Source organism: Dermacentor silvarum, chromosome 2 (assembly GCF_013339745.2).
Source record: "Dermacentor silvarum isolate Dsil-2018 chromosome 2, BIME_Dsil_1.4, whole genome shotgun sequence".
Lineage (NCBI taxonomy): Eukaryota > Metazoa > Arthropoda > Arachnida > Ixodida > Ixodidae > Dermacentor > Dermacentor silvarum.
The window spans coordinates 182100144-182128082 of record NC_051155.1 but is presented as its reverse complement, the minus strand read 5'-3'; the positions used below and the strand labels follow the sequence as shown (position 1 = coordinate 182128082).

Here is a 27939-nt window from a genome sequence, read left to right as displayed (position 1 = left end):
GTATAAGCTGATGATGATGATGATGATACCGTATGTCATATAGCAACGGATGGCCTATACATATACCTAAATACATAGGGAAATTTTCGTCCACTGGCAATGCCGCCGACACTGGATTTTCTGCGACATGAGGCCCTTAACATTAAAAGTCTGCAACTGAAGCCACAATCTTGGCATAAGGCATGCGTCTATGCAGCAAATGTATGACCCATAAGCAATAGAAACAAATGCTGAAGGAGAGAATTGATAACTTTTGCAGTTCATTTTATACCTAGAATTCAAACAACAAATGATTGACGTGTTGGGAGCTTTTGGCACATTCCGTTCTGACGGGTTGAGATGTCACACTGGATTTGTCGCACGGGCTGATACAAAGGCAGGGTCTAGGCGTAGCAGCAGCTGGGAGGGCTGTGATTCAGAGAGCTTGTTGTGCAGGGAAGACAGCACTTTTAGAAGCAGCAGCTTATGATCTTGGAATTCCTGCACAAAGCATAACATTAGCATTAGCATCAAACACCACCAAGGCTCTAGATTTAGAGATTCAAACACAAGAGCTATGACTAAGACTTGTTCATGCAATTTGATAAAGAACGGCTGTTACAAAGTATGGCCCCAAGGCGAGCCACTTTTCATTAGAGCAATGCTTCAATGTCTTTTGTAAAGATACAGTAATTACATGCACATTGGCATACCTGCAAGCAACTAAATGGAAGTAAAATGAGCACTTTATTTATCTTGCTCAGTTACTATACAAATACATTAAACACAGAAGTCTTCAGGTAAATGCTTCAAGAATGTGTACTAATGTCAAATGTTTGTTTGCTTTAAAGGAGCACTAAAGAGAAACATTAAATCAATTTAGACTGAGAGAATATCCTAGAATGCTATTTTAATTAATTTTCTGGTAAAAGTCTGATTACTAGAAGAGGAAATGAGCAAACTTACATATTTTCTGAAATTTTGTGCCATAACCTCAGCGACAGTGCAATGCCGTGACGTAATAAACTTCAAAGTACTATTTCCTCGTATTTGGGCTGGTATGGCGTTGTAAATGTTCTAGAAACTTGCCAAGTTGAATCTTTGGCTCCTTTAGAGTACAATGTAGTCAATTTTTACTGTTTAACAATTAACTAGGCCCGAGCAGATGCCGTCTAAATTTATGACGTCGCGGCAAGCTGGTACAGCATCAAGGCGTCATCGCTGTCTGTCTTTTGTTTTTGCATTTTTCCTAGCTTACGAAACTTCCTCTCATAGTAAGAGTGGCTTTTTTCGTATTGTAGATGGGTCATTTCCTAATAGAACTCAACTTGTATTATTTTCTTTAGCATCTCTTTAAATGCTCTGCTATGTACAGATTACAGAATTTCAATGTAAACCTTTTCTGCTGAGTTACAGGCTTGTAAGCATGGCGTCCCAATTTCTTGAAATTTAAATATTTTAGCGGCTTCTTCTAAAACATTTGAGCAACTGAGTCAAGATTCCACTACCACTAGTCACTTACCATGACTCTTTCAATCAAACGCAAGAAAAATCGTTGCAAATTGGTTTAGTGGATATCTAATAAAAGCATTCCCGCGTTTTGTCTGTACTTAAATTATGGATATTGCTAATGGATCTGAACTAAAGCGTCATCTTAATGCCTTGCATTACACACAGGCTTAAGTTGGAAATGGTTCCATACATATCAGCAAAGTACAGTATAGACCACTTATAATGTAACCGCTTATAGTGCAGGACCGGATATAGTACGGTCTTTTCAGACTCCCGTTAATTTTCCCATAACACTACATGTATACACATACCGGTTAAAGTGCAGCCGCGTGAGACGAAATACCGGTTATAATGCGGCTTTCGCGGGAAAATCTCGACTACAAGGGCGGTAGCGAGCACGCTTCTCAACGAGGTGCGCCCACCGATGGGAGAGGAGATCAACGAGGGCGATGCGGAGGAGGAGCATGAGACGTGGAGCATGAGTCCAAGCGCGATAAAATCGTCGCCGCGCGCCGTATGTGCAAGTGAAAGCGCGCGGGGACGCGCGCCTTCACGGAGAGCGAACACACAGCAAAGAGCAAATGCGACTTCCATCGCGCGAAAGGCCGTGGGGGGAGGGGAGGAGAGAGAGAGAGAGGGAGGGGGGGCGACACTGTGCTGCGGCACCAAATGCGTATCTTGCAACCGGGCGCAAGGGGAGCTGGCGACTCAATCTCCCACGCGAAAGGAGCAAAGCGGGAAGGCAGCACGGGAGGGAGGGGAGGGACGGGGCGGCTTCTACTCTGCCAACAAATGCATTCGCGCCGCCTGTGCCGGCTGTTGGTGTGGTCGCGCGCACCGTATCTTGAAAGCGATCTCCACACGGCTCTGACCTTCATATGCGCTGTGCTTACGCCGCTCAGTTTCCGTTGAAGCAATAGACCGCACGAACGTTCGCTCGCTGTGGCGGCCGCGTTTCCCCACGCCCGCGTTTTGACAGTAGTTGTCTGCGGTCGTCAAGTCTATTCATGTTTGCTTGTGAGCGTTGACTCCATGCTTGTTAATTCAGTTAGTAAGCGAATGTGTCAAGTTTATGCAGCCGATAAAACTACAAACCCTACTCCTTATAGCTCTCTACTAATTTGCTATCGCAATTGATGCTTCGCCTTTCGGGCGAAACTGAGTAATTTTTAAAAATTATTACTTTGTCTGCTTCATGCGAAGATCGTGGGTACTTGGACATTAACCTTTCAACGTTCGTAAATTTAAACGGATGCAAAACTTCCAGTCACATGCTCCGATTCTTAGATACGCGCGGTCTACATGTTTTGCATACGTGCAGGGCTTGAAAATCGTTGTTTTTGTTATAGTGCGGTACGGCTTATAGTGCAGATATTCACGACTCCGGCGACTTGCGTTATAAGCGGTCTACACTGTATATGCGTTCACTAATGGCGCCCTGCAGCACCTCCACATTTTTTCCTTGCTCCATCACCCTGCAAGAAAGTTCAAGAGCAAGGAAGTTCGCGACATTGCAGTGGCATCCCGAGGGTGTATGGACATTCAGAAATTTGTGCAATCACAGCAACAGGCAATGCTATGCAATGGCTTATGAAAGTAAATGGCACTACTTGCCTTTTCGATGCTTTCGTATTGTGAGAACTGCCTCTGTGTAAGTGGATCCTTGGTTTCAGGAAAGATGGCATGTAAAGACTGGCTCAGGACAAGAATTGACCTAAGACAGTCATGCACCTGAAAGCAACATGCCAGATTCATGGTTTGTCACAAGAAACACAGTTAGAAATCATAATGACTGTGCAAGGTTAGAACATAAAAGAGGTTCATGAGGTCACTACTCCTGTATTTACAAGCGTACCTCTACCTGAAATTCCTCCTGTAAAGTGTAGGGCAGCGCCGTCCCCCGACTTCAGTCGAGGGACGAGTCTGTGCTTCGATGATGCCCCTTGATAATACTTTAGTTTTGCAACACAAAACACACAATGTAACTGGGCATTAGACTAAAGAAGTCTTCCTCAAGCAGCTTCTCGTCACAATAATCAAAAAGGAATATTACTGAAGTGCAGTCCTCCGGTCGGAAACATTGAATAGGAGCGTCAATTCAATATATGTTTACTTCCATCACGGAAATATACCTGCACAGTTGAAATACACCACCTTTTTCCTTTGTTAGTCAAAAGAACTAACATTAAGGGTCCATAGAAAATGCATATGAATGACAGAAAACATGGTGCTGCCTTGTAAACTAATGTTTGCTTGCAAATACAAACAGTTAGAAATGTGTGGTCAAAAGAAAAAAAAACTAAAAAAGGTGGGGGGACACCCAATGCCTTTTCTATTTACTTACTACATTGGTGCACTCAGTATCTTTCATGGCTAACAGTTTCCAACTCAACCAAACCAACACTCCATCAAGCTAGTCTTGCAATGGTTAGGGCCCCATACCTGCCAACCTATGAACATTAGAATGCGCAAAGATATCATAGACTGAGGGTGGCACTGGCACTAAGGGGGGAATAAGTGAGAAGGGGAGACGGGGGTTAGCACAATTTTTTTTTTTTTTGGAGCTTGTCCTGAGCACACGCTTTTTCAGGGATACACACACACTTTATTAATGCAGATTAATATTTCGATGCAGTGCACAAGCAGCAAGCTTGAAACACCAGATACCAACGAGCAACACATTGTTTTTATATCACAGTGACTTTTTCAGCAACCTTTCTGTTGTCGATTTCACAGGCTTCAGAAAAGTGTCTGCATATAAACTTTCTCGAAGCAAGTACCCCTCTGGCGTTCTTTCACCATCAGAATACAGTATAGACCACTTATAACGTAACCGCTTATAGTGCAGGACCGGATATAGTACGGTCTTTTCAGACTCCCGTTAATTTTCCCATAGCACTCCACGTATACGCATACCGCTTACAGTGCAGCCGCGTGAGACGAAATACAGTTATAATGCGGCTTCCGCGGGAAAACCTCGCCGACAAGGGCGATAGCGAGCACGCTTCTCAACGAGGTGCGCCCACCGATGGGAGAGGAGATCAACGAGGGCGATGCGGAGGAGGAACATGAGACGTGGAGCATGAGTCCAAGGGCGATAAAATCATCGCCACACGCCGTATGTGTGAGTGAAAGTGCACGGAGGACGCGCGCCTTCACGGAGTGCGAACGCACAGCGGAGAGCAAACGCAGAGCGGAGAGCAAACGCGACTTCCATCGTGTGAAAGGCCGTGGGGGTATGGGAGGGAGGGAGGGAGGGGGGGGGGGGCGACGCTGTGCTGCGGCACCAAATGCGTATCTTGCAACCGGGCGCAAGGGGAACTGGCTTCGCAATCTCCCACACGAAAGGAGCAAAGCGGGAAGGCAGCGAGGGAAGGAGGGAGGGGGGGGGGGGCGGCTTCTACTCTGCCAACAAATGCGTTCGCGCGCACCGTATCTTGAAAGCGATCTCCACACGGCTCTGAACTTTGTAAGCACTGTGCTTACGCCGCTCAGTTTCCATTGAAGCAATAGACAGCACGAACCTTCGCTCGCTGCGGCGGCCGCGTTTCCCACGCCCGCGTTTTGACAGTGGTTGTCTGCGGTCATCTAGTCTATTCATATTTGCTTGTAAGATCGTGGATACTTGGACATTAACCTTTCAACGTTCGTAAATTTAAACGGATGCAAAACCCCCAGTCGCACGCTTCGATTCTCAGATATGCGTGGCTGTTTGGTCTACATGTTTTGCATACGTGTGGGGCTTGAAAATTGTTGTTTTGGTTATAGTGCGGTACCGCTTATAGTGCAGATATTCACGACTCTGGCGCCTTACGTTTTAAGCGGTCTACACTGTACTTCCAACGGTAGGATCAGAGAGCAATAATCAAAGCTTTTTTATGAACCGAGTGTACTGTATTTACTCGCATAATGAACACACTCGCGTAATGAACGCACCCTAACTTTAGTGCCGTGAAGTAGGAGAGACATCGTACGATTCGGCATCTGATATGGCGTCCGGCGGGTACGATTGTATCAGACGCCATATCAGACGCTGAATCGCACTGTGTGCGAGTAAATACGGTATGTTATTATGCGAGTAAATACAGTATATTTTGTAAAACTTGACACAATGTTTGTAAAACCGTTAAATGAACCCAGTTCGTAAACTTTCAGAAAATTTGGGAGGGTTGGCAGGTATAGGACTCGCATTCAAGTCAGCACACTGAGAAGGTAACTCACAGGTTGCAGCATTATCAAGCTGTCCTTGAGAAGGGAAGCAAGGTAACTGTTGTGCAGATGTTGGATGGCTTCGAAATCTCGAGTTTGCGTCACTTGTCCAAGAAGACGAGCCAACTGGCTTTCTATCACGTCCACCTGGACATGACAAGCAATGAGGAGCTATGTTAACGTTTGTGTGTTACATGTATTTCTTGGTATATTTGTGCTGTCTAAAACAGCAGCTTTGGTGAGGTATGTAGCAAAGGTGGCTTACAACATAAGATTTAGACCAAATTTTGCAGGATCAGTTTTAAAATACCAAGGAATACCTACAACCTTCCATGATTTCAGTAAAAGATCCAGGGCACGGTTTCTGTATTTTTATAAAAGCATGCGAAGACGTGTCAAGCTTCCACTAACTTCAAGATTCAAGTATATGCTTGCACTACTAGCCCAGTGTTCACCGTGGCATTGCATAGATATCTGCTCTCAGAAAGTCTGAAACAAAAGCAACTTACTTTGCGTGCTGACTGAATGATAACTGCCAATACTGCAAACGACAAAAGTTTTATTCACCACTCAATATTTTGCATTCTCTGCCATATGTTAAGTTTGTTTTGCAATAGTAATACATGAGAGCTAAGTTTCACGAAATGGAAAGGCCAGAGCGTATTATGACAATAGAAGGGATTGTTCACAGGACAAATTATTTGCAAATGGCTGGCTATTTTCGAAATTGTGATAATTATATCATGGTGAAAATTGTGTCACTCTTGGTAACAAGCAATTTTTTTTAGAGCTGTCATTTTTTTTTTTTTTTTTTGATAGCTCTATCTGTAAGAAGCAAAGCATTTACTGAGAAAGGCAAACTTTGCATTCACTCAAATGCAACATGGAGCTCTGACTTTCCGTTTTGCTACTGGTTATTAATGGCCTTACATATTATTGCTCGGAATTTCAACTCAGATCCTGCAATCCATAAACTTTTGATGGTGATTGTATGCAAGACGGCACAAACTACCATATCCTGCTGCGGTTGCTCAGTGGATCATCACATTTTGCTACTGAGCGCACAGTTACAAATTCAAGTGCTGCGCATGCTTGCTTTGACAGGAGCAGGTACACCAACAAAGGAAGGAAATCACCACTTGAAAAAGAGCCACAGGGAACTGGTATACCTGGAGGTAGTACTGGAGGCTGTCCAGAAGGTGCGCCATCTCTGCGCGCAGCTGCATCATGCGCCGCATCAGGGGACAACCCTGCAGGGGCCCCGTACGCGCCACCTTACACTGGAGCACCCAGCACTCCTGGAGGAAGGTCTGAGCACGCTGCAAGCCGAACAGCAGCCGGAACAGCCGGGAGTACCTGTGAAACAGCCACTGTGCTGAAGCCACCAGTTGTGTCATCTCGGTCTGCTCTGCTGTCCTCTTCACATTGTTCCAAGATGTAGGCTTCACACCAACCGAGCCAACTCTTATGAAACACTGCTATTGATAATTAAGTAATTGTTTTTACAGAGCACTGTGCAAGATGCATACCAGTGAAGATAAGAATACCAATGTCATTTCAAGTTTGCTTGTGCTGAATATAGCACCTGTTCATTTTTGGTTCGAATAGATTTCTTTAACAATCACTCGTTACAAATAGCACTGTTCTCGCCTGTTAAGATGCACTTCTGTAACAGGCAGAAATTACCTGCATAGGAGATCACCAGTGGGGCTAATTAAAAAAAAGTTCACTAAGTAAAATTATTAATTATTCACTTTAGGGTATATGCCGCAATTGCAAAATTGAAGCTGCGTGTTGTTTGCTTAGCAGAAATTATAAGAGTAGCACTACTTTCGAGATATCTGGCCTTAAAGTGTGCTACAAAATACACTGGCATTCTAAGTTCAGTTTCCCAAAAGTGTGCATTAAGAAGTTTGGGATGATCTCAAATGGAACACCAATGAATTTTTTTAAACGAATTTTGGGGCCAGATGTTTTGAAAGTGGCGCTATTCTTAGGGATTCCACTAAACAAACATGACTCCAATACTGCTCGATTTCTATATTTTGATTATAACATGCATTTTAAAGTAAATAATTAAAAGGCTAATTTGTGAATTTTTTAAGCTAGCCACCTGGACATTTCAATTTGTCATGCAAGTAATGTCTGCTCCTTCAGGTAATGCAGTTGAACAGACTGAATTACACTATATATACTCATTGCAGTTTTCTTTTTTAATTTGTTCGAAGTAATAAAGCATACCTGGTACATGTGCTAAAGACTTGGTATAATACGAATGTGAAGGGACATTAGAAATTCATTCATCCTGTTGGATGTTCAGCTTCATAAAAATGTTGTGAATATGCTGGAGCTAAACAAAAGTTCTCACACAGTGGTATTTTTAAAATCTGCAGTGGGCCAAATAGCAACCTCCACAAAGTGCCACAGATAAGTATTGCTGTACTTTTTGTGCTGATCTATTTCTGATACAACTTTCTACTACTTTTTATCCAAATACTCTGATACAGTGTAGACCGCTTATAACACAAGTCACCGGAATCGCGAATATTCGCACTATAAGCGGTACCGCACTATAACCAAAGCAACAATTTTCAAGGCCCGCACATATTCAAAACATGTGCACCGAGCCGCCACGCGTATGCGACAGTCGAGGAAGGCACTGCAGTAAAGGCTTAGGTGAGACCCCTTGTCACGCGCGAGCAAAACAAAAAAAGAAAGAGAAAAAGAATGTGGCGGAAATTTCACCTTCTCTCAAATGACAAGTTCACCGATTCTGCGTTGCGCCGGAACATGCGTGTACGTGCCGACATCTCAGCCACGCTACTGTAGCCATGCGTACAAAATGGCAGTAAACCCTTCTTTCTCCTTTATGCTTCCTCTGATTTTTAGTCGCGTGTTGACCTTGCACGCTGCGGCTACAGCGCAGAGGGAAGCCGTGGCGCTGTCTCAGGTCGGCCAACGAAACTGCCCAGGCCGGCAAACGCCTGCTTCCTGATAACGGCAGAAAACGAAACTTCGGGGAGCTGGCGCCGGGCCGGCTGGAGCGGCGGCGCCTGCACGGCGGCGGGCGCGCACGGTGACAGTCGAAAGTGAGGGAGCTACGAGGGAGGGCGAGGGGAGCCACCGAAGCGGCAGAGTTGCCGAGGCGAAATCCGCTTCCCTGCCGCCCTCCTCCCTCACATTCCGCGGTCTCCGCGTGCGCCCTTCGCGGTGCCGTGCCGGCGCCACCCACTCCCTGAAGTTTCGTTTACTGCCGTTATCGTGAAGCGAGCGTTGGCCGGCGTTGGCAGTTTCGTGGCGCTCGCTTGCTATGCGCACCGTGATATTTTCTCGCACTCAAGGTTCTGGTTTCAGCCTCACTGGCTGTTCGTTCGCACCACGTGCCCTTCTCCTCCACTTTGTCTCTTTCTTCCTCGAGCACTCCTTGGGGAGCCCGTTTGAGGGGAGCGTTCGCCGTTTCCGCTGACTTCCGTACTCCCAGGCAGCCGCACTGTAACCGGTATTTCGTTTCCCGCAACTGCACTATAAGCGATACGTGTATATATGTAGTGCTATGGGAAAATTAACGGGAGTCTGAAAAGACCGCACTATATCCAGTCCTGCACTATAAGCGGTTACATTATAAGTGGTCTATACTGTACAACTTTCTACTACTTTTTATCTGTTCCCACCATCCCCCCTTCTTTTCTTTTCAGTATAACTATTCATGCTACAGACAGTTAAAAACAATTTAATGCAGTTCTCACAAAACAAAAGCAAGCTAAAAAGCTCTTGATTTAAACCTGCACTCTGTAAAACTAACATGGCACAGAGTTAATTTGCCAAAACTGCCCTTACCAGCATTTTCCACAATACTTACTTTGACATGGTGGCTGGAGTGAAGAACACGTGCAGAGGCGACTTGACCTTGTAGGTCAGACCTATTGTTTCCCATCCAGCCAAAGGTGGTTGACTGCTGTCATGCGCTACAGAAAAGACATTCTACTATAAGAGAATGTGATGTGCAGTCCGTTCTTTCGTCTGACATGCATATTTGACTTATGATAACCCTCCTGCCATAAAGATGTGAAAGTTATTCTGTATTTTAGAGGTAAACTAAAAAGCAAAACTTTCTATGCAATAAGAGATTGCCATAAAACACAGGTTCACTGTTAAACTGAGAACCTCATTGGTATTTAGTACAACACAACATCACTAATTGTTTAGCTTCAGAGGGAGAAAGCACTTGATTATATTCAAGAGATACTCTATTGATAAAAAACATATTTTCAAGACCTTCATATACTAGAACAGAGCTGTAATCAGTGCTAGCTGGCACACTAATTTGAAATTCCTTTTAATTAGAGAACACCGTACTGTATATCTTGACTTCTGTGTGTGCAAGTTACTCGTAGCTTGCTACATTCTTATTATGCAATGCTAGGAGACTCCTGAGCATGCGCGGCACCGTTTTTTCTTGCCCAAAATTTGTAATCATTAATTTTTTAAATTATTTTTGGATATTCAATTTGGTATTCAGCTTTGTTTCTTTGATTCGATTGAAACTCTTCTATTCAGTATTCACACATCCCTAGTGCTAAGTGCTCAGTTCTCACGAGCTCTGCAGCTGGGCCAGTCTCTAGGATTAGGCTTAACGTAGCAAATACACGATTGAGAACTTCTCTTTACCTGCAACATGAAGGATAACCAGGCACAATATAACTAGCAAGATTAGTTAGTCTCGCAGCAATTTTCATTTAGGTTCTTTTTTACTAGTAGACACAATGGTGCATGCTAGTACAAGTGGTATGTGCGGACCTCATCGTGTGCCTAAAAGAGTCCACATGATTGCGTTCAATATCCAGTGACTGCGCAATTCAGCTGCACCTAGCATTGCAATAACTGCACTAAACACCAGTGTGTGCTTCAGAAAGTGCAACAAATTTACACACACTGCACACTAGACTCTTAATATTGTTTCACCTAAGTTCATCTAAGTGTAATATTTTTGCAAATATGTTCCACCAATTTATGTGGAACGAGATTAAAAGTGTCATGGAGAAGCATTGGCAAGACACTCTACAGAAAAGTAAGTAGAACACTTCTGCATTGTATTAAAATTTACTTAGCGAAACCTATGTGGAAGGAGATTAAGAGTGTACATTGGATATTGCCTGTTCTGCCACTCAATATTCTGTAGAACACTTAAGCAATGTGTTAATACTTACTTAGTGAAACCTATGTGGAAGGCAATTAAGAGTGTACATTGAGCACTGTCTGTTCTGTCACTCAATATTTTGTTTGCCATGGAGGTGATATGTTAAGGTTTCATTTTGTTGCAATCAGAGGAAATTAGTAGAGGCAGATGGATGCATGAATACATTTTTGCACATCAAACTGACTTCTCCAGGCTCACCCTCTCTATTTATGTTTCGGAGATGACACAGCAAAGCAGAGTGGTACTTTTCTGTGTGTGAATTGTGATTCCCCTGTACTCTGATCACAGGTTATCCTGCATGTGACTCACACAGTGAAGGTCCAACTGTGATGCGGAATTGTTCAGCAAGGTTCTCGTCTTCCGACTGGAGCAGACTGCAGGCCTGCTGGAAGATGACGTTTACATCTAAAGAAAAAAAAAAGAGTACCACATCAGAATGAACTAAGAATGTTACTCACCCTGCCTAATTGCAGCACTGCAGGTGAGGAAAATTAGTTTCTGTTTTTTTTTTTCTGCTTCACTCCTGGTGGAGATAACAGCACTTTCATTAACTGTGTGCTAGCGAGTTTGATTTAATCCTACTGCAGTTGCGGCGGTCCCAAAGATCAGCGTACATGCAATGCCTTTTGCATTTTTATACTGGCATAAACGGATGCTTTTTCGTCTTCACAGGTAGTCTCTTTTTCTTCCCTAGCGACATGGCACACAAATTACTAATTAAATACTGACTCTGAGTCAATAACTCTTGCTAATAAGTTAGAAGCTATCCAAAATAATGCAGCGCGGTTTGTCAGTTTAACACTAGCGTCACCACCCTGAAAAACATGCTCAATCGGGACACGCTTGATATCCGCCATACCGTATCTAGGTGTTCATTATTAAATCAAATTGATCGGAATAATTCTGCCATCAGTCGCCGCGTTTTCCTAAAACCGCCTATCTACGTATCACAAAGACGTGACCATAACAGAAAAATATGCAAAATACGAAAAAATACGCCGAACAAAAGTATTTCAGTCGTCTTTCTTTCCCCACAGCATTAACGAATGGAACAGATTGCTCATGCTGTGGTGTCAACAAACAACAAAGATTTTGTGCATGAGCTAAAACAGCATATTTGTGATAGCGAGTAGCACTTATCCTGACTTGCAGAAACTACATTCTTGGTGTGTTTGCTTTAGGTTTCTTTCCTCTTGCTATGATTCTTGATGTGTTCACCTTGCAACCATTATTCACATCCTCCCCCCCCCCCCCCCCTCTGTAACATCCCCCCTACAGCAATGCCTTCGGGCGATTTGTAGTATCATAGTAAATAAATTTAAAAAAATAGTGACAAGAGAAGCTGGAGTGAAATGTAAAATACCAAATCTGCAACGAATATAATGAATCTTCTTTTTTCCCCCAAGAATTAGCAGTTCCTTCCTCAGCCACCAGGAAACCAGCTTTACGGAAAAGCCAAGCGCTCTACGGCAGGAGGTGTGGGCCTAGGAATAGGGAGAGTGCAATACAGAGCAACGAAGAGACCGCACAATGTGATCAAGCCCACTATGGATGTTTACCTAAAGGCCCTATGTCCAACGACCAGATCCACTACGGTGATATGCATACTTGCAGGCACCGGTGCGTGCACATCGCATTATGCCAAAAGGCATTGCACACACTGGTGCAGGTGGCATTACAGATTAGCAGCATGCATTATAATCGTAGTGTCATTATTTTTATATTCAGAGTCATCAAAGATATTCCCTCGCATTGTATTCTTGGTTGCAGTGCAAATGCGATATACTAATGCTTGTGCAGTGACTTAGAATTGACTGTGATATAATGACCTGGTTTCTACTAAACTTACACAGTTATTAATGAAATTTATTTGAAATGCATAAACTTTTTCATAATGTCTTTGAAAAGCTCAGACACTAGGAACAGGATGGTTCGGCTACAGCTGAGCAGTGCATGCGTTATCCCTAATATTAAAATTTTATTGCGATAGCAATTATATGGACACTCAAAAGCAGATTTCTGCCGTCGGCGTCGCCGTTGCCGTTGCCGTCGTGTATCCTAATATTAAATTTTTGCAACTACATTATACCTCCTCAATCTTGCTCTCTAGAATTGCTAATCTGGCATTGAATGAGATCATAGTTGAGAGAAGCACAGCAGCATGCCGTATAATTCACACCTAAATAGAACTTGCCACCTTAATTACAAAACCCGCAGAAAAAGATTGAAAGAAATCGGCACGTATAATTGCAGAAAATAACCATGTATGTTGTCATTCAGATCTCTCTAAAAGAATTCAGCACGATGGTTAGCACTAAGCAAAGCTCGAGAGACAATCCTACTTTCTACATTCAGCCATCACTGTTTTCATGAACACTCTCTGTTGAAGCACCTGCCAAGGTGGCCTAGTGGTTGTGGCATTCTGCAGCTGAGCATGAGGTCATAGATTTGATTCTCTATCATGGTGAGCCCTTTGAAAGGAATGGCACTCTGTTTCCCTGGGTGTTCATGCGTATGAAAGAGTAGTGTAGCTCGGAGTAACAAGCCTAGTATCAAGAGGTACTTGATACCCTTGTACCAGGCCACCAAGGCATTCAAGCATTCAGTTTCAGGGAATAAAGTCTGTGCAAAACGTCGCTTACCTTGCTCAGTAGTGGATGTGCGTGGGTGGCATAGGAGGTCTTTGGCCACTTGAGAGAAGTGCAAGAACAGCTCCCCCCGGCCCAGCAGAAAGGCATCTCTCAGGAGCCGCAGCTGGGACAGTAGGCAGCCCTCCTCCACAAACAGCTGCCACAGGTGCTGTCAGTAGCAAGTCACGCAAACACTGGTCACACAATGGTCTCGATGACATTTATTTTGTTTTAATGTATACATGCTTTTTTGGTCATCACCCTAACATTGCCATGCATTTGGTATTAAAACCCCTCTCACAAACTCCACTGACATTCTGGCAACTTCTGCTTTCTCAGCAACAAAAGAAAGAAGAAAGAAAAAAGAAAGAAGAAATAGTAGACTTTAGCGACTTCCTCGGCTTTGAACTCATTTACTGCAAAAGCAGCCGTCTCTCGCAATGGACACCACCATCTTCTCAAGAAAACCTTTACCATCATGATGCACACAGCGTCATCTGACCAAAGGTATGCAGCATGAATGCTTCATTTTATGTTCATTTAATAAAAATTAAAAAAAAAACCTTCCACACTTTCGAAATTCTCGCATGAGGAGTGTTCTCAACGATCCCTCAACATTTCATGCCTCGTGCCAAATTTAACTCTTGCATTTTCGCTTTGTTTGGGCACTCTAGATTCATTAGGCTCGCCATGCAAAATTGTGTTTTCTAGGAGCAGTCTACACATGTACAGTCGTGAGCAAAAGGATACGGACCAGGGGTTGCACGAAAAAGCCGATTTTCTCCTCTGCCTATGAACGCAACTTGAAATTGACCACTGCAGTCTAAACTTGGTGTTGCGAACTTTTCAGTGTACTCATTAATTCCAGTTTATGCTTGTTAATTACGAAGAAATTCCGTTTTTCCGGCGACCCTGTGGTCCGTATACTTTTGCTGACGACTGTACATGCAGTCACGAATTACTGCTAATATTAAATGGTGTTGAGCGAGTTGCATGGTGTCAAGTTCCACATCCAACGAATAGTGCTTTATAAAATATTATTGCGCTCCACTGGAGCCTGAAAAAAATTGTGTTGGTAGTGTTAAATGCAGGAGAACACAATGCACCTGGCCAAATCCTGTGTTACAACAATATTTGTGGCACTGCCAAATGATCCTATCAATATATTTCAGGACTGTCACATATTCCTGAATTCTAAAATGAATGGATGGTGTTTACCGCAGCTGCAGCTGAGCGAACGTCCTTCACAAAGGCTTCCAGGTGAAACAAGTCGATCTCCGGAGATTCACTGATTTTCTGCAGGCGATCCAAGAACTCTGCCTCTTGCTCTGCCTTATAGATTGGCCGCTCTATACAGACAAAACATAACGAGCTTATGACCTAATAGAGTTAAACCTCGTTATAACGAACTTGCATCCAACCCAAAAATACCAGGGGGATGTCAATAGTCAAAATTTCTAATTTGAATTGAACAGTTCTTCCTATTCGATAGGTTATTCAATTCAGTATTCGTTATGTGAAATTGTCAAATATTTTTTCTATTTGAGTACAAAGAATAACACTATTGGAGGCTCAGGAGAGACGCAAGCTAGTGAGGACTGTTTTGAAAGATTCTGGAGCAGGAGAGCTTGTGGTTGTTGGGCAGAAGCACCACTTCCTTGCAAGAACTAAAGGTGCAGATAACTCCAGCTCAATAATTATGCCTTGCTTTTAGGTAACTTATATACGAATTCGTTGTTTCAATTTAGGCAAGGCAATTTTGTGTTTCGCAATTTTTGACAATATTGCACTCCAATGTGCAATGTTATAGCATCACACTTGTTTCATTCAATGAACACAACATTCATTCTGCATCTAGTGACGTGCCGTTTCCTTGTTTCATTACTGCCATTATCATGGCGCACCAGATAACTGAAATCCAGTGTCTCTCATTTACAAGCTCCTCAGTTAAATGGATGTCCAGTTGAGAACTGCATTACTGGCATGTGTGAAATAATGTAAACAAGCCTCTTCTTTAACTAAATGGACTCCGTGCAAACTTTATATTTCATTTCATTTACAAATGAGCAAATATTCTACATTCGATTAGGAAATTTTGCCATTGGAACATCTATGGAAAATGCCTTTGTTATATTCAATATTCATTATAAGTATACACGCCAATATTCGCAAACAAACAAAAAATAATAAATGTATTAAAAATAATCCGTTATCGGGCCTATGCAAAAGAAGCATTAGCATGATGTCCCTGACAGGGGCATGTTGAAAGAATAGACAGGTATCTCAATGACACTGCCTGTCTGCAAAGCGCCCCTTTTCACACTTTCCTCCAACGGCACGAGCACTACATGGTTGGTGTCATCATTTTCTATCGTTTGCTAGTGGCACCAAGCATTGTGGTCACGTATTTCATTTACTATTTTATTGTAACCTGCCTTATAATGAACAAAGTTACTCTTCTGTGGCGCTACTAGCTCTTGCTGTTTCTGTATTAGTGTTGCTCCTGCTATCTGCAGCAGAAAACTGACGATGCAGCTAGAAAGCATGTACCGATACTTCTGTTGCATTTTGATTTGCAGTGCGGTCACCAGCACCGTACAATGTCTTAATTGATGCTTTTCAGAAAGCTTTCCTGACGCATGTACTTATCAAGGTGTGCTTGTGCTGTGCATCAATAGAAAATAGCTGCACTCGCCTTGATTATGCTTCAGCGTGCAGGCAGTTCACTGAAACTGAGTACCGTGGTGTCAAAGCGGTGGGTGCAAATTTCTATTTATGTACAAGAACCCTCAAATTATCTAATTTGTGAGTACAGCTCAACAAAGCAGTATTTTGTGTGCCTTTTAACTTATTGCTCTGCTCGCAAACAATTGTTCTCGCGTTGGTCTAGCTACTGCATGCATCATACAAGCATTAACTTGTCACGTTGGGAAATGCCTGGTATACTCACCGAAATGGAAAGGGTAACAATTTTGCGTTCAAGATAAAAAGCGCTTATCACCTTGGCTGCTTAAACATAATCTTTCTACTTTATTTGAACTTTTTCCCATCCTTATACATGCTCGTGGAGATCGCGCTAGAAAATGAAGCCCACTATCCTGTTGCTCCCCTAGTGAGAGAGGCGGAAAATATGAGCAAGGAAGGAACCAGTTCCCGGGTGTCGTTGAAATACCTGTCTATTCCTACACTATGGGCGGGGACCAGCAAACGGTCTCCTGTCAGTTTTGATGGTTCGTTGGAGGCTTGCTGTTCCGATACATGGCATGTGAACAATGCTAAGTTACAGATGTACTTTGCTACTTGGCAATAATGCATTGGGACAATCATTTTGGTAAACTTACCCATCGTCATCATCATCATCGTATTTATGTGCACTACAGGACGAAGGGCTCTCCCGGCGATCTTCAATTACATATTTTGCATCAGCTGATCTCATTTCGAGCCTGAGAATTTCCTGGTTTCATCACACTACCGAAATCTCTGTCGTCCTTGGCTGTGCGGCCCTTCTTTTGGCACCCAATCCCTAACTCTATTAAACCAGCACTTATTCATGCTACGCATTACAAAGCCCATGGACTCACCCATAGACTGCCCAAAGACTCGTACAGCTGAGCCAGCAAAAAGCACTTTTCTGGCAAAAGAACCTGAGAGCTGGTCAGGCAGCAGTTTGGGTTCCAAGCCAAAGTCATCCATTGACTCTAAAGGAGCCTGCAATATCAAAAAAAAAAAAAAAAAAAACCTCGCATGTTTGAATGCTCTTCGTCCACTGTTCATGTAACAGCGATGTGTCGTAATGGCAAATTCCTAATTAAAAATACAAGCCACATCAAACATTAACCCCTTCTAGACACAAGCTGAACCTAACACTACATTTGTAAATACAAACTGCTGCTACCTTTAAATAACGCCCATTTTGATTGATTGCTCAACATTGCAAAATTATTGCATGCAATAGCTGTCATTTCCTCTTGAACAGAATGTACCTATCTTCCTTGCTACACATTAGCAAACTTACACAACTTGGCAGAGAAGATGCATTGAAGCGTTGCAATTATGCAGCATTCCTAAGGCTTTAAATTTCAACGTGGAATATCGGCACCTCTCACATTGACAAACTATCAATTTCTTATTGTCACAACCAGGTTTAGTTTAACATTGCCCTTCTACATAATGGCAGTTCTGCGCTCAAACAAAAAGCCTACGTGAGTAATTGAATGGCAGGCCTGTCCCCTGTTTGCACCATTGCACAGTGATAAGACAGCATATAACAAACTACATACAAAATCTAGCACAGGCAATAGAATCAGCCCAGATAAAAATAATTATCGTGTGCTGTGCTACACAAGACAGTGCAAAACTCAAGTGCAATTTTGAAGTAGCCATTCACTTAGTGTAGTGCTATAGAGTATCTGGCTGCTAGTCTAACCAATTGCAACCCATAGTGAGCATGTGGGGGTGGATGGTCAATGTTGGTCAATGCTTCATGCATTAACCCTGCACGGTATTCTTTGTGCCCGTCTCTACAGACGTGCTGGTGACGTGTGGGGCCATCAAGCGTGAGATCAGTGGAATAACACTTGGCCTTGCAGGGAGGTATTTAAAGGGCAGGATGCATGTTACAACAAACCTCTAAACAAATGCTGCTGGTGTTGCGTTGCGTCAGGTCGGTGCCCAACTTCTGTACAACAAAAAATTCTTGGTGTGGGTCATGGAGAATACCGTACAACACCCAGGAGGAAATTTGCTGGCACAGCACTCCATAGCCAGCCTGCAAGAGCCTGCGGAAATGGAAGGAAAGTGAAAACAAAGGTCATTTAGATTTACACTTGGACCACTTTGTTATACTGCACTTCATGTTCCAGTTATGAGGTAAACTGATACTATCGCACATTATCAAACACTATGTCAAAGAATAGAGCTTGGTCAGATGTGATTTATTTAAAAATGTTCAATCCCATGCAGTATCAGTTCATATTAAAAGCTTTTGCCCCGGAACTAGAGTAGGCTTCAGCAACCTGGTAGTTGCATCAGGCCTATCTTATAAACTACTCAATATTGTGCTGCGTGCTTTGTTGCACGTGATTACAACTGAAGTTCTAGCAGAATAGGATCAATGTTATAATTACCAGTCGCGTGCTTACAGTTTTGTAGGAATGCAGCACTCATTTGTCTACTACACAAATTAATATGCAGTCACCATCCATCCACACTGCTACTTATCTGACAATATAGTTTTCGTACCACCTGCACAATAACTCAATGACCGTTCAATCGAACACAAGCACTTAGTCCTGGTGCCATTAAAAATTGGAAAGGCCTTCCAAACTGTCTCACTAACTCATGTGAACTATCTTGGCAATAAATATATATATAATATATATATATATATATATATATATATATATATATATAATGCCTTCATGTCATAAAGCACTTTGTACCCCATTAGATATAATAGTGATACAATTAGTTTGATGTATTTTCCCAATATATATATAGCTTATTATTGCTACAAAATTTAACATTTATATCCTGTACAGTTGGTGCTCACTTCTTATATTGTGTACTCATTCCTCTCCACTGCTTTCACATGCTATGAGTGCTGCTATATTTGGTATTTCCTGTTATATTTATTTAGACGTGTAACTGACTGGTTTGCATGTTCTGTAGCCCTTCCCCCCGTCAAGAAATGTTCCATATTGTGGAATATATTAGGGTATGTGTATGTATAAATAAGCACGTAACTGAAAACTGTACTTCAAAAATATTGTGGCGGGCACAAGGGGGGTATGCGTTGGAATTTCGATGGCAAATGTACATACCCTACATCATCAAACTGTAGGTCGACATTCACTAACAGCACATTTGACTGAAAATCAGAGCTCACAGTAAGGATGTTTAGCATACTTCAACATTTCCAAAGTGTGTTTTTGTAGTCTAGAACTGCCTGCCTCTGAATGGCTTTTGCGTAATTCCAATAGCAGACGTTTTGGCTAATTTTAAGTGTCAAGTTGACAGATTGGATAAAATGGACAAGCTTTTACTGCCAATGCTACTTATTACAATCAAGTTAAGCTGTATGTGGAAAGTTGAAGACCTTCACTTACTTCTAACAGTTCACAAAAGTTCTGACCAATACAGACGCTCATTGACGATATGTTTGTTTCATAAATAAACAAACATATCGTCACTGAATTTCCCCACTGAAATTACAGCAAAATTACCTTTTGCGAAGACGCAGTAATATCCACTAATATCGGGATCATTTTGTGGTGATTCTACTTTATTATTAAAACAGCACACCAGATAGCAAAAGCACCTCTGTGCAAGACTTCATTGACATTCTCACATGGTCACAATTTGTTTCTGACAATGACGTAAATGAGGAGCAAAGCAGGCACAGCCTAAAGAATTCAAGTGAATTTCATTAGCGAGCCTCTATACAAGCAAAATTCACAATGTTAAAAAATGTGCATCATGCTCCTGTATCGATTTGACTGAAGACTGCCATTGATTGTTTCCATTAAGAATGGCTGTAACTCAAGAAAAGATAAGTGGGAACCAGCACACTTTACTATAGCAAGGTGAACTTGTAGGGTGATGACATGCACCACGGGCTGCCTCCAATTTAAGACTCGAGCACCTTCACCTTTAGGTGTTGGGACTGACAGATAGTGTTCCTACAACAAGAACTACACACAATGACAGTCTGACCACATAATTTACTCAGCCTGTGACCTGAGTGGCGTCTACATTTCTAAAATTCTTCAAGAATTGCAACCAGAGTCCGGATGCAAAAGTATAAAGGGTAGTCTGCATGCAACTGCTGCTGTTTCAAAAGTGTGTGTAGTCGATCTTGTGTGCCAGCTACAGCAGACTAACAATCCACAAGTTATTACTTTCTAATTCTTTTTAACAAAGCTCTAGGAGCACTGACGATCAGTACATAAAAATAAAGCAACATGACGCAGTACTGAACTAACTGAGCCTTTATCCTGATATGCATCTAATTAGAGACAATGATATTAAAACATAGCACAGGAAAGCAATAAATAGAGCACGAAGCAAGAACAGACATCCTCCTGAAGTGTCTATGTTTTTGCTATGCGCTTTTCTGTTTTCCCGTATTATTTGTGAAAAGCACTATGCTGTGCTGCATAGGTTCGACAGTGTAAAAAAAACAGTGTGTAAAACCTTGCCATTTTAATAGCTATCACTTGATGGCAAATTTTGTGCAAGAAAATGCAATAAAAATTCAAATCTCCCAAAGAGGGTGCAAAAAATCTGCAGACTCACAGCGACATGCTTTTCTTGGCAATGGGGAGCGCTGTAGTGGAACCCTTGTGCAGAGACTGAAGGATACTACAGCCGTGCACCTTACCGGATTCAATCTCAGCAACCAGGTCACGCAACTTCAGAAACAGCAAGTGGTACTGCGTACAGGAAAATCGCATGCAGCATTGTCAGGTGCCATGTTCACTAAGGTAAACAAAGCTGATAGTCAGGTGTCTGCCATAGTAAAATTTTTAAAGCTGCCAGCTAACGGATGGGGACCGCAATAAATAGACAACATTCTGTGACAACAGAAAAATTCTGAACAATTTCTATCCACAAAACTGTACTGCACCTGCCATCTGTGCCTTCACACTTCAAAACAGAGCACCCATGAAGGTGCTGATTTTCGTTCATTTTCGTCCCCGCTCCGAAGTTGTACACGTAGTACGGAAGTGCACCTTTCAAACCCTTCGCCGTCCTACGCAGTGTTGTGTGGTTATCCTTCGTTGTCTTTAGTTGTCTTTGAACAACTAAATTTTCAATTCAAATCGAATATGAATATTTGCGAGAAATCAGTAAAATAGTGAATAGAATACTGAATATTTTCTCATTTCTAAACAAAGCAAAATATAAATGTTGTACAGTCTGTCTCGTGAAAAAAAAAAGGCTTCCATCATTTGATAGGTGCAATACAGTTCAGAAGTGGTCTTTTAAATCAGAAACTACTTAAATGTGCTTGTATCGAGTGTACCATCACAATGACAATGGTGAAACACAGAAACAGAACATCACCAGAGGTGCATATAGTGCTGTGTCCATTGCAGTACACAACATTTTAAAAGAATGCAAACGTGGTGAGTGTCCAGATAATAATTTGGGCCGGTTTGTTGTAGTGATGCGTTATGCTTTATTCTACACTAGTCTTATCATCTATCGCATACGGCCGGCTGATCCCGTTGATAACGTGAGCGGACCGTCGCTCAGACCACTGACCCAAGCGCGAAAAGCGCGAAAAGGCATTAATATTGGAAAGGCATCGCTACAAAACACTGGCCTTGCTTTGCCTAAATCGAGAAAACAAATTTGTAAGCTGCCTAAAGGCAAGACCATCTTTATTGAATGATTGGCAGTTATTTAGCAAAAGTTAATTACATCATGTGTTTGTTCAGCAACTGGTGCCTCTGTGGAGCAACCGTGGCTCTGCTGCAGCAACATAATTCAGGGCAGTCACCAGTTGCATCCGTCTTTCTCAAAAATGCCCTGTAGACTCCAATAAGCGTTGTTATCTCTTACATTTTAAGAAAAACGAATATTCAACAACTTTGAATAGTGAATTCTCAAATCGAATATGAATCAAATAGCAAAGCCTATTCCATTTACATTCAAAGTTTCCAATATTCACACTCCCCTAACGCTGATATTGAAGGAGGTTCATCTCGTCTGAGACGTAATGTTGATATGCGAATGTAATTGGGTGGCACATCTATATAAATTCTCTTTGAGTTTGACAGTTGTGTATTTGCTGCTACATTCGTACGTTATCACAGACTAAAGTTGCTAACAATATAGAAGAAAAATGCTAACATGAAAAAAAGGCTGAAAGGAACTGATAGATATTAACTGACATAGCTTTACCTTACCAAAACTTAATATAGGATATAAAAAAAAGAAAGAAAGCTGCATATCTGTTATATCAGCACAGCAGAAACTGACTCAGTAGTAAGTGTGGCATGATAGAAGAAGGAACAGGAAACTTGTGAATGTCACTAAATGGCTTACAAGGTGAATGCCCTAAAAAAAATTGCAAGGGTAGGTTCTACCACCATTCTGTCGAAAGTTCTAGCATTGGTGAATGCTTTAGCAAAGCTAGCTCCAGGCCGTGTGGCATATCTCATATTCTACATTTTCCAGCACTTCATGTTGCTTCCGGGTAAGGAGGACTTTCATCCTTGCTATGCACAGCTTTGGAATCTCACTAGCCTAGAAAGCCCAACCACATTGGATTGCAGCAACACTGATTATGCATGTCGTGGTCTAAGAACTAGTTACTAAAATCACAATAAAATACATAAATGTCCAGCGCATGTGCACATGATACTGTTAGTAGCCACATGGCATTGCAATGGCACACAACAGTGCCTCTCACTTAAGCACCTATTTACAAAAAGGTAGTGCCACCTTGTGGGTGTAAATCACATGGTAGTGGAAGGAGTGAGGAGGCACTGCACTATTGAAAAAATTATAATAATAAATAAAACTAAGAAGTGCCACATCCCCTTTTGCATTTCTTCTCCTGTTTGTCTACTCACTACTGTTCTACTTCTATCTGCAATTCTTGTGACAACAGTGCCTACCTCAGAAGTTGTATCAAATACCAACCAGGTGAAATTTGGTTTTACAGAGACTTCGTGGATGGTTTTGAGTGCAAACATATCAGTGCTGCTTGCGCACTTGTATTCTTGTTTGGTGTCGTTTAATCTTTCACTCTACATCTGGAGTTGCATGCAGGCCTGCAGCTAGGTGAACTTCTCCAACCTTCAGTAATGACATCTCTTTCTCACTTTGTGATTGTGACTTTCAGATTATCCCCTGTGGTTCAAGTCATTCTTTGTACCGTTCTTTATGCTCATCTGATGTCCCACCTAGTGATTTTTGGCTTCCTTTTTCTCACACTAAAGGAGTCCCTTTCTACAGCTGTATATCTTAAAGGGACACTAAAGAGAAAAATGATTTCTTCTGTATCAGTAAATTACCCTTCTACAATATCAAAAGCACCACTCTTACCACGATAAAATGTTTGGCCAAGCTAGAAAAAATGCAATAACAAAAGATGGGTGACGATGTTTCCTTGGAGTTCCAGCACCAGCTCGCTATGACATCATGAATTTAGACAGCATCTTCTAGGGCTTAGTTAAATATTTAGTGGCAAAAAGAGACTACATTGTGTTCTAAAGGAGCCAAAGATTGAACAAGGCGAATTTCAGGAACTTTTGCTGAGCCAATGGAGCCTAAATACGAAAAAATACTTTGAAATCCATGGCGTCACAGTGATGTACCAATATTGAGCATTGGGCACGAAATTCAAAAACCGAAACTTTGACCTTCATTTTTGTCTTCTAATAATTAATTTATTATTTTGAAATTAACGGCAACAGAGTTTTCAAAGAAGGCTGTATCCGTCTATATGATTTATTTGTGCTTTGCTTTCGTGTCCCTTTAAGGTGTCCTGATTAGATGAAGTGTTGAGATTAAAATTATTGCAAGGTATAGGATGGGTTTGGACACTACATTACTGGAGTATACAGATATAGATGACATTAAAAAAAAAAAACAGCAGGCCAGAAGTAGGCTCCAGTGCACAGCTTAATAGTAATATAGAAAATCAACGTCTATTAGAATGTACTGACATTCTGACCAACACATTACTTGCTGTAAAAAGCAACGTTACTAGATTACCTCTTTCAGTTTGCTAACTCCAGCACCGCGGATGTCGCCATTCCCTGTACCGCCGAGCGGGGGCGCGCACGTCGCCGTGTGGATAAAACCCCTTGATTATAGTGACCTAGAATACCTTCTAATGGTGCGACCGCCTCGGCTGGAGAGGGCCTCGAGGGGAAGAAAGATGCGGCGGCGCTGTAGTCGGCCACAATTGAAAGCGTGTCAGCTTTCGGGCCGTCGCGCTTTTAGGACAACCACTTCGTCCGGCGTTTTCGGCGGGTGAAGTTTACCGCCACGAAGTAATAATACATGACTAGCAAGGGACAAATGTTTTTGCTTCTGGTTTTTATTCTTTGCAGCTTCGCTATGCATATGGAAAAATTCAAATACATGTCGCTTGCGCGTGCTGTAGTTGTGGAATCATCTGGTATATAGAGACATAGCCGCAATTAGATATTCTAGTTCACTATAGCCGCAATACTTCAAAGTTCGCAGTGGTATTCGTTGCAGTTTGCCTGGCTTATTATCGATACTGTTTTTTATACGAACGTGCAAAGCGTAAAATGAGTATTTGCGAATGCTTACCACGATTTTCAAGAGCGGCTGAGCTGGATAGCCGACTGCAACATGCAGGGTGTCCGAACTATCATGCACCAAGATTTTAAAATATGCAGATGCCACGTAGCGGGACAGAACCAATGTTATGTTGTTTGCCGTGTGCAGTAATGAACTTCTCCCTAATTAATACAGAAAGGTAGTGGGTCTGACTGCCTTAATTAACTATATTTTAATGAACAGTGTCTTAATTACCTTCGCCTTAATTAACATCAGAAGTCGTGGGTTCAAATGCCTTAATTAACACCAATAGTGGAGGTCCGAGTGCTTTAATTAACTTGGTTATTTAAATTAAATGAATTATTGTGGCTGAAATAATTTCGCCTTAGCGCCAGTGGTCGTGCGTACGACTCCCACCAACGGTCGTGGGTTCGCTGGCCTTAATTAACGCTAACTTAATTAACCTTGCCTTAATTGAACTATAGGTGTTGGGTTTGACTCCCACCAAAGGGCGTGGGTTCGAGTGCCATAATTAACTCTATCTTAATTAAGGTAGAGTTAACTAAGGAACTCAAAACCATGACCTTTGTTGGTGGCACCATGAATTTTGGTGCCATAACGCCAGACGTCAAATTTTTCGGCCCGTGCATCATCTAAGACTTCCGCCTTAATAAATTGTTTTCAGTTTTGCTTTTGTTGTTCTCGTCGTTTTTCTCGCTTGATAGCCTTAGAAGTGGCGAGCTTTCAGTGAAGTACTTCGGTATCTTGCTTTTAAAAAATGCGTATCCTAGCATTGAGTGTTCTTGGTCAAACAAGTGGTTCTAGCTTTAGGTTTCAATATTTTCGGCGACATAAGATACCTATGTTCCGTGGCTCACCGTAAATATGTAATATTATATAGAACTGAATTAAAAAGAACAGGAACCAATTAATCTTCACAGCTGAATGGATAGGAATCCTGCATAGCGCTAGCTACGCGTAGATTGAGGCATCTCAGTAACATCTCTGCCATGTCGCATTGCTCTAGTGGCTCAAACGATAATCAGTTGCACACTTGAAATAACGTTTGCTCACAATCTTGAAAATAACTCCCCTTACACAGAAGTAACTGTGTAAATTGCGTTTAACGCAGCGCGCAGGTTCCGTAACGATGATGCGACCGGGCCAATGTAGAGTTACTGTATATGCTACCAAAGGTATATACAGTAACTCTAGGCCAATGGTGTCAGAAGCGCCATCTCGCGAGCGGGAACCGAAGGGGGCCACATTTGCCGCTGCAGCCCGGCGGAGTTTGCAAACTGACGAAGTAATCTAGTAACGGTGGTAAAAAGAGCCTGCCTGCAGAGTTTGGATATCCCACATTTTCTTGCATAAAAAACAAAATTTATACCTTTTCAAGAACCTCTTGAAACCGCATCAGAGAGATCTGGTGTCCCTCCAGAACGTCTTTCTCAAGAAGAAACAGTTCCTCTGAGTATTGATGCAGAACTTTTTGCAGCCCTGAGCACATTGCATGTAGGTAGAATCCACGTCGGAGTGGCGTCTCACCTTCCTGACTCTCTGTAATTGACAAAAGGAGCGCCCATCGTTCAAGTTACTGCTTAAACATAAACGAAATGGTTTCCCCTATAAGCAGCTATAATAATAATAATAATAATAATAATAATAATAATAATAATAATAATAATAATAATAATAATAATGGTGATTTACATTCAAAGCCATACTTAAGCTATAAGACACACCACAGTGGAAGGCTCAAGCTGATTTGGCTATCTGAGGTTCCTTAACATGCACCCAAATGCTCAAACACCCATTTGCACTTCACCACCATGATAATATTGTGACCATCATTGCCAGCGCTTGACCTCTAAACTTTCTGATCAGCAGAGCAACACCATACCCACTGAGCCATGTCGCTAAACACAAAAGCTTGTCTTGCAGTGCCATGAGTAAATTAAGAGTAGCGAATAGCTGTGTTGTGCACATTACACTGTCTGGCAGCTGACATGTGGAACCAGTGTGCTACTGCTCCACGGTGGATGCTGAATAGAAGGTGCACGTCTGGTGGTTAACCATCTACATCCCCTATACAAAATGTGACCTTATTTCACTGCCACCATGGTGGCAGTGAAGGACAGTTGTCACTTGCTAGATGCTCTAGATTAATTCATGCATGCATTAATCTAGAGCAGCTAGTAGGTGACAACTAGCTGTCCTCGTAGGAATACTGGCATTATACTTTCCTTTAAGATGACTCCTGCAAATATCATGCTAGCTCATGCAAATATCATGCTAGGGTTTTATAAAAACACGATTACCGCGAGCGATGAGACCGCGGTAAGTTGAGACGAAGGTTCGCAGGTACTTGACATGGTAGCCTAGAGCACAAAGCTTATCCAGAATCGCTGTTTCGGATGGGTGCAAGAAAGGAAGTCCTTTGGTGACCTGAAAGAAAGTGCACTCTAATTAGTTAGATCTTTAGAATACTGTGCGGCCATTTCGTAAAGAATACATGAGCTCATGATTTTACGCACTGCAGGGCAAATTCTGTTTTATGCATGGCGAGTCATGGAATAATATACATCCTCCTCGACTTTTTACCGCCGTTCTTGCTCACCGATATCCTGATGCTGCATGATGTACAGAAACTGAAACTTAACATCGGTGCTAAGTTCGATTGTTCCGCAAAAAAGCATCACTTAGCTGAAAGTCGTTTCTGTGTCGCGGCGCTGGGGCAATTCATATACTACGAGCCAAGACTCGACGGGATTATTCTTTCAGTGCAAATGTCGTTACTCTCGAGCTCCAACATATTATGTCTATTTCAACTATCGTGAAAGATCCTTAGAAAGTGTACAATAAGATTTAGCAAGCAATCATAAACTAATTGGCGAACTACTCTGATAATATTACCGAAAAAGTGCCTTCTCTTTCCACAAAAATGCTTCCTGGGTATCCATTCAAAGCAAAAAGCAGTTCGTGAAGCATCTTCTTGGTTTTTGCTGAAACAGCTGTAACAAAACTTGAATAATCAACAACTCAAGTTATAGCACGCTTCACAGAGGCGAAACCGCGTACATGATTGCCGCCATAACGAATTGGTGTTGCTATGGTTACGTTGCTTCGGATAGTGTCCATAGT

General features: G+C 42.2%; 1 protein-coding gene across 1 annotated transcript; it reads right to left on the bottom strand.

The window, feature by feature from the left end:
- Positions 1 to 17: 17 nt before the first annotated feature.
- On the bottom strand, positions 18 to 27939 carry LOC119442232 (gamma-tubulin complex component 4-like). Its single transcript, XM_037707027.2, has 14 exons — positions 27712 to 27939; positions 27117 to 27243; positions 26186 to 26355; positions 20824 to 20960; positions 18155 to 18305; positions 17109 to 17235; positions 14746 to 14876; positions 13540 to 13696; positions 11207 to 11302; positions 9560 to 9665; positions 6870 to 7056; positions 5713 to 5847; positions 3106 to 3222; positions 18 to 480 (listed from the first exon to the last, which is right to left on the bottom strand). Exons 1-14 carry the CDS (start codon positions 27784 to 27786, stop codon positions 343 to 345), a joined length of 1854 nt encoding a protein of 617 aa, XP_037562955.1. The 5' UTR covers positions 27787 to 27939; the 3' UTR covers positions 18 to 342.

Bases quoted from the DNA above. Each gene is read 5' to 3' on its own strand.
- LOC119442232 (XM_037707027.2), bottom strand. From the start codon at position 27,786: ATGCTTCACGAACTGCTTTTTGCTTTGAATGGATACCCAGGAAGCATT. The intron at 14,877-17,108 runs GTGAGTCCATGG...TTGTCTGTATAG, and splicing joins AGTCTTTGGGCAGTCTATGG to AGCGGCCAATCTATAAGGCA. The intron at 5,848-6,869 runs GTATACCAGTTC...TGTCATGTCCAG, and splicing joins GCCTCCAGTACTACCTCCAG to GTGGACGTGATAGAAAGCCA.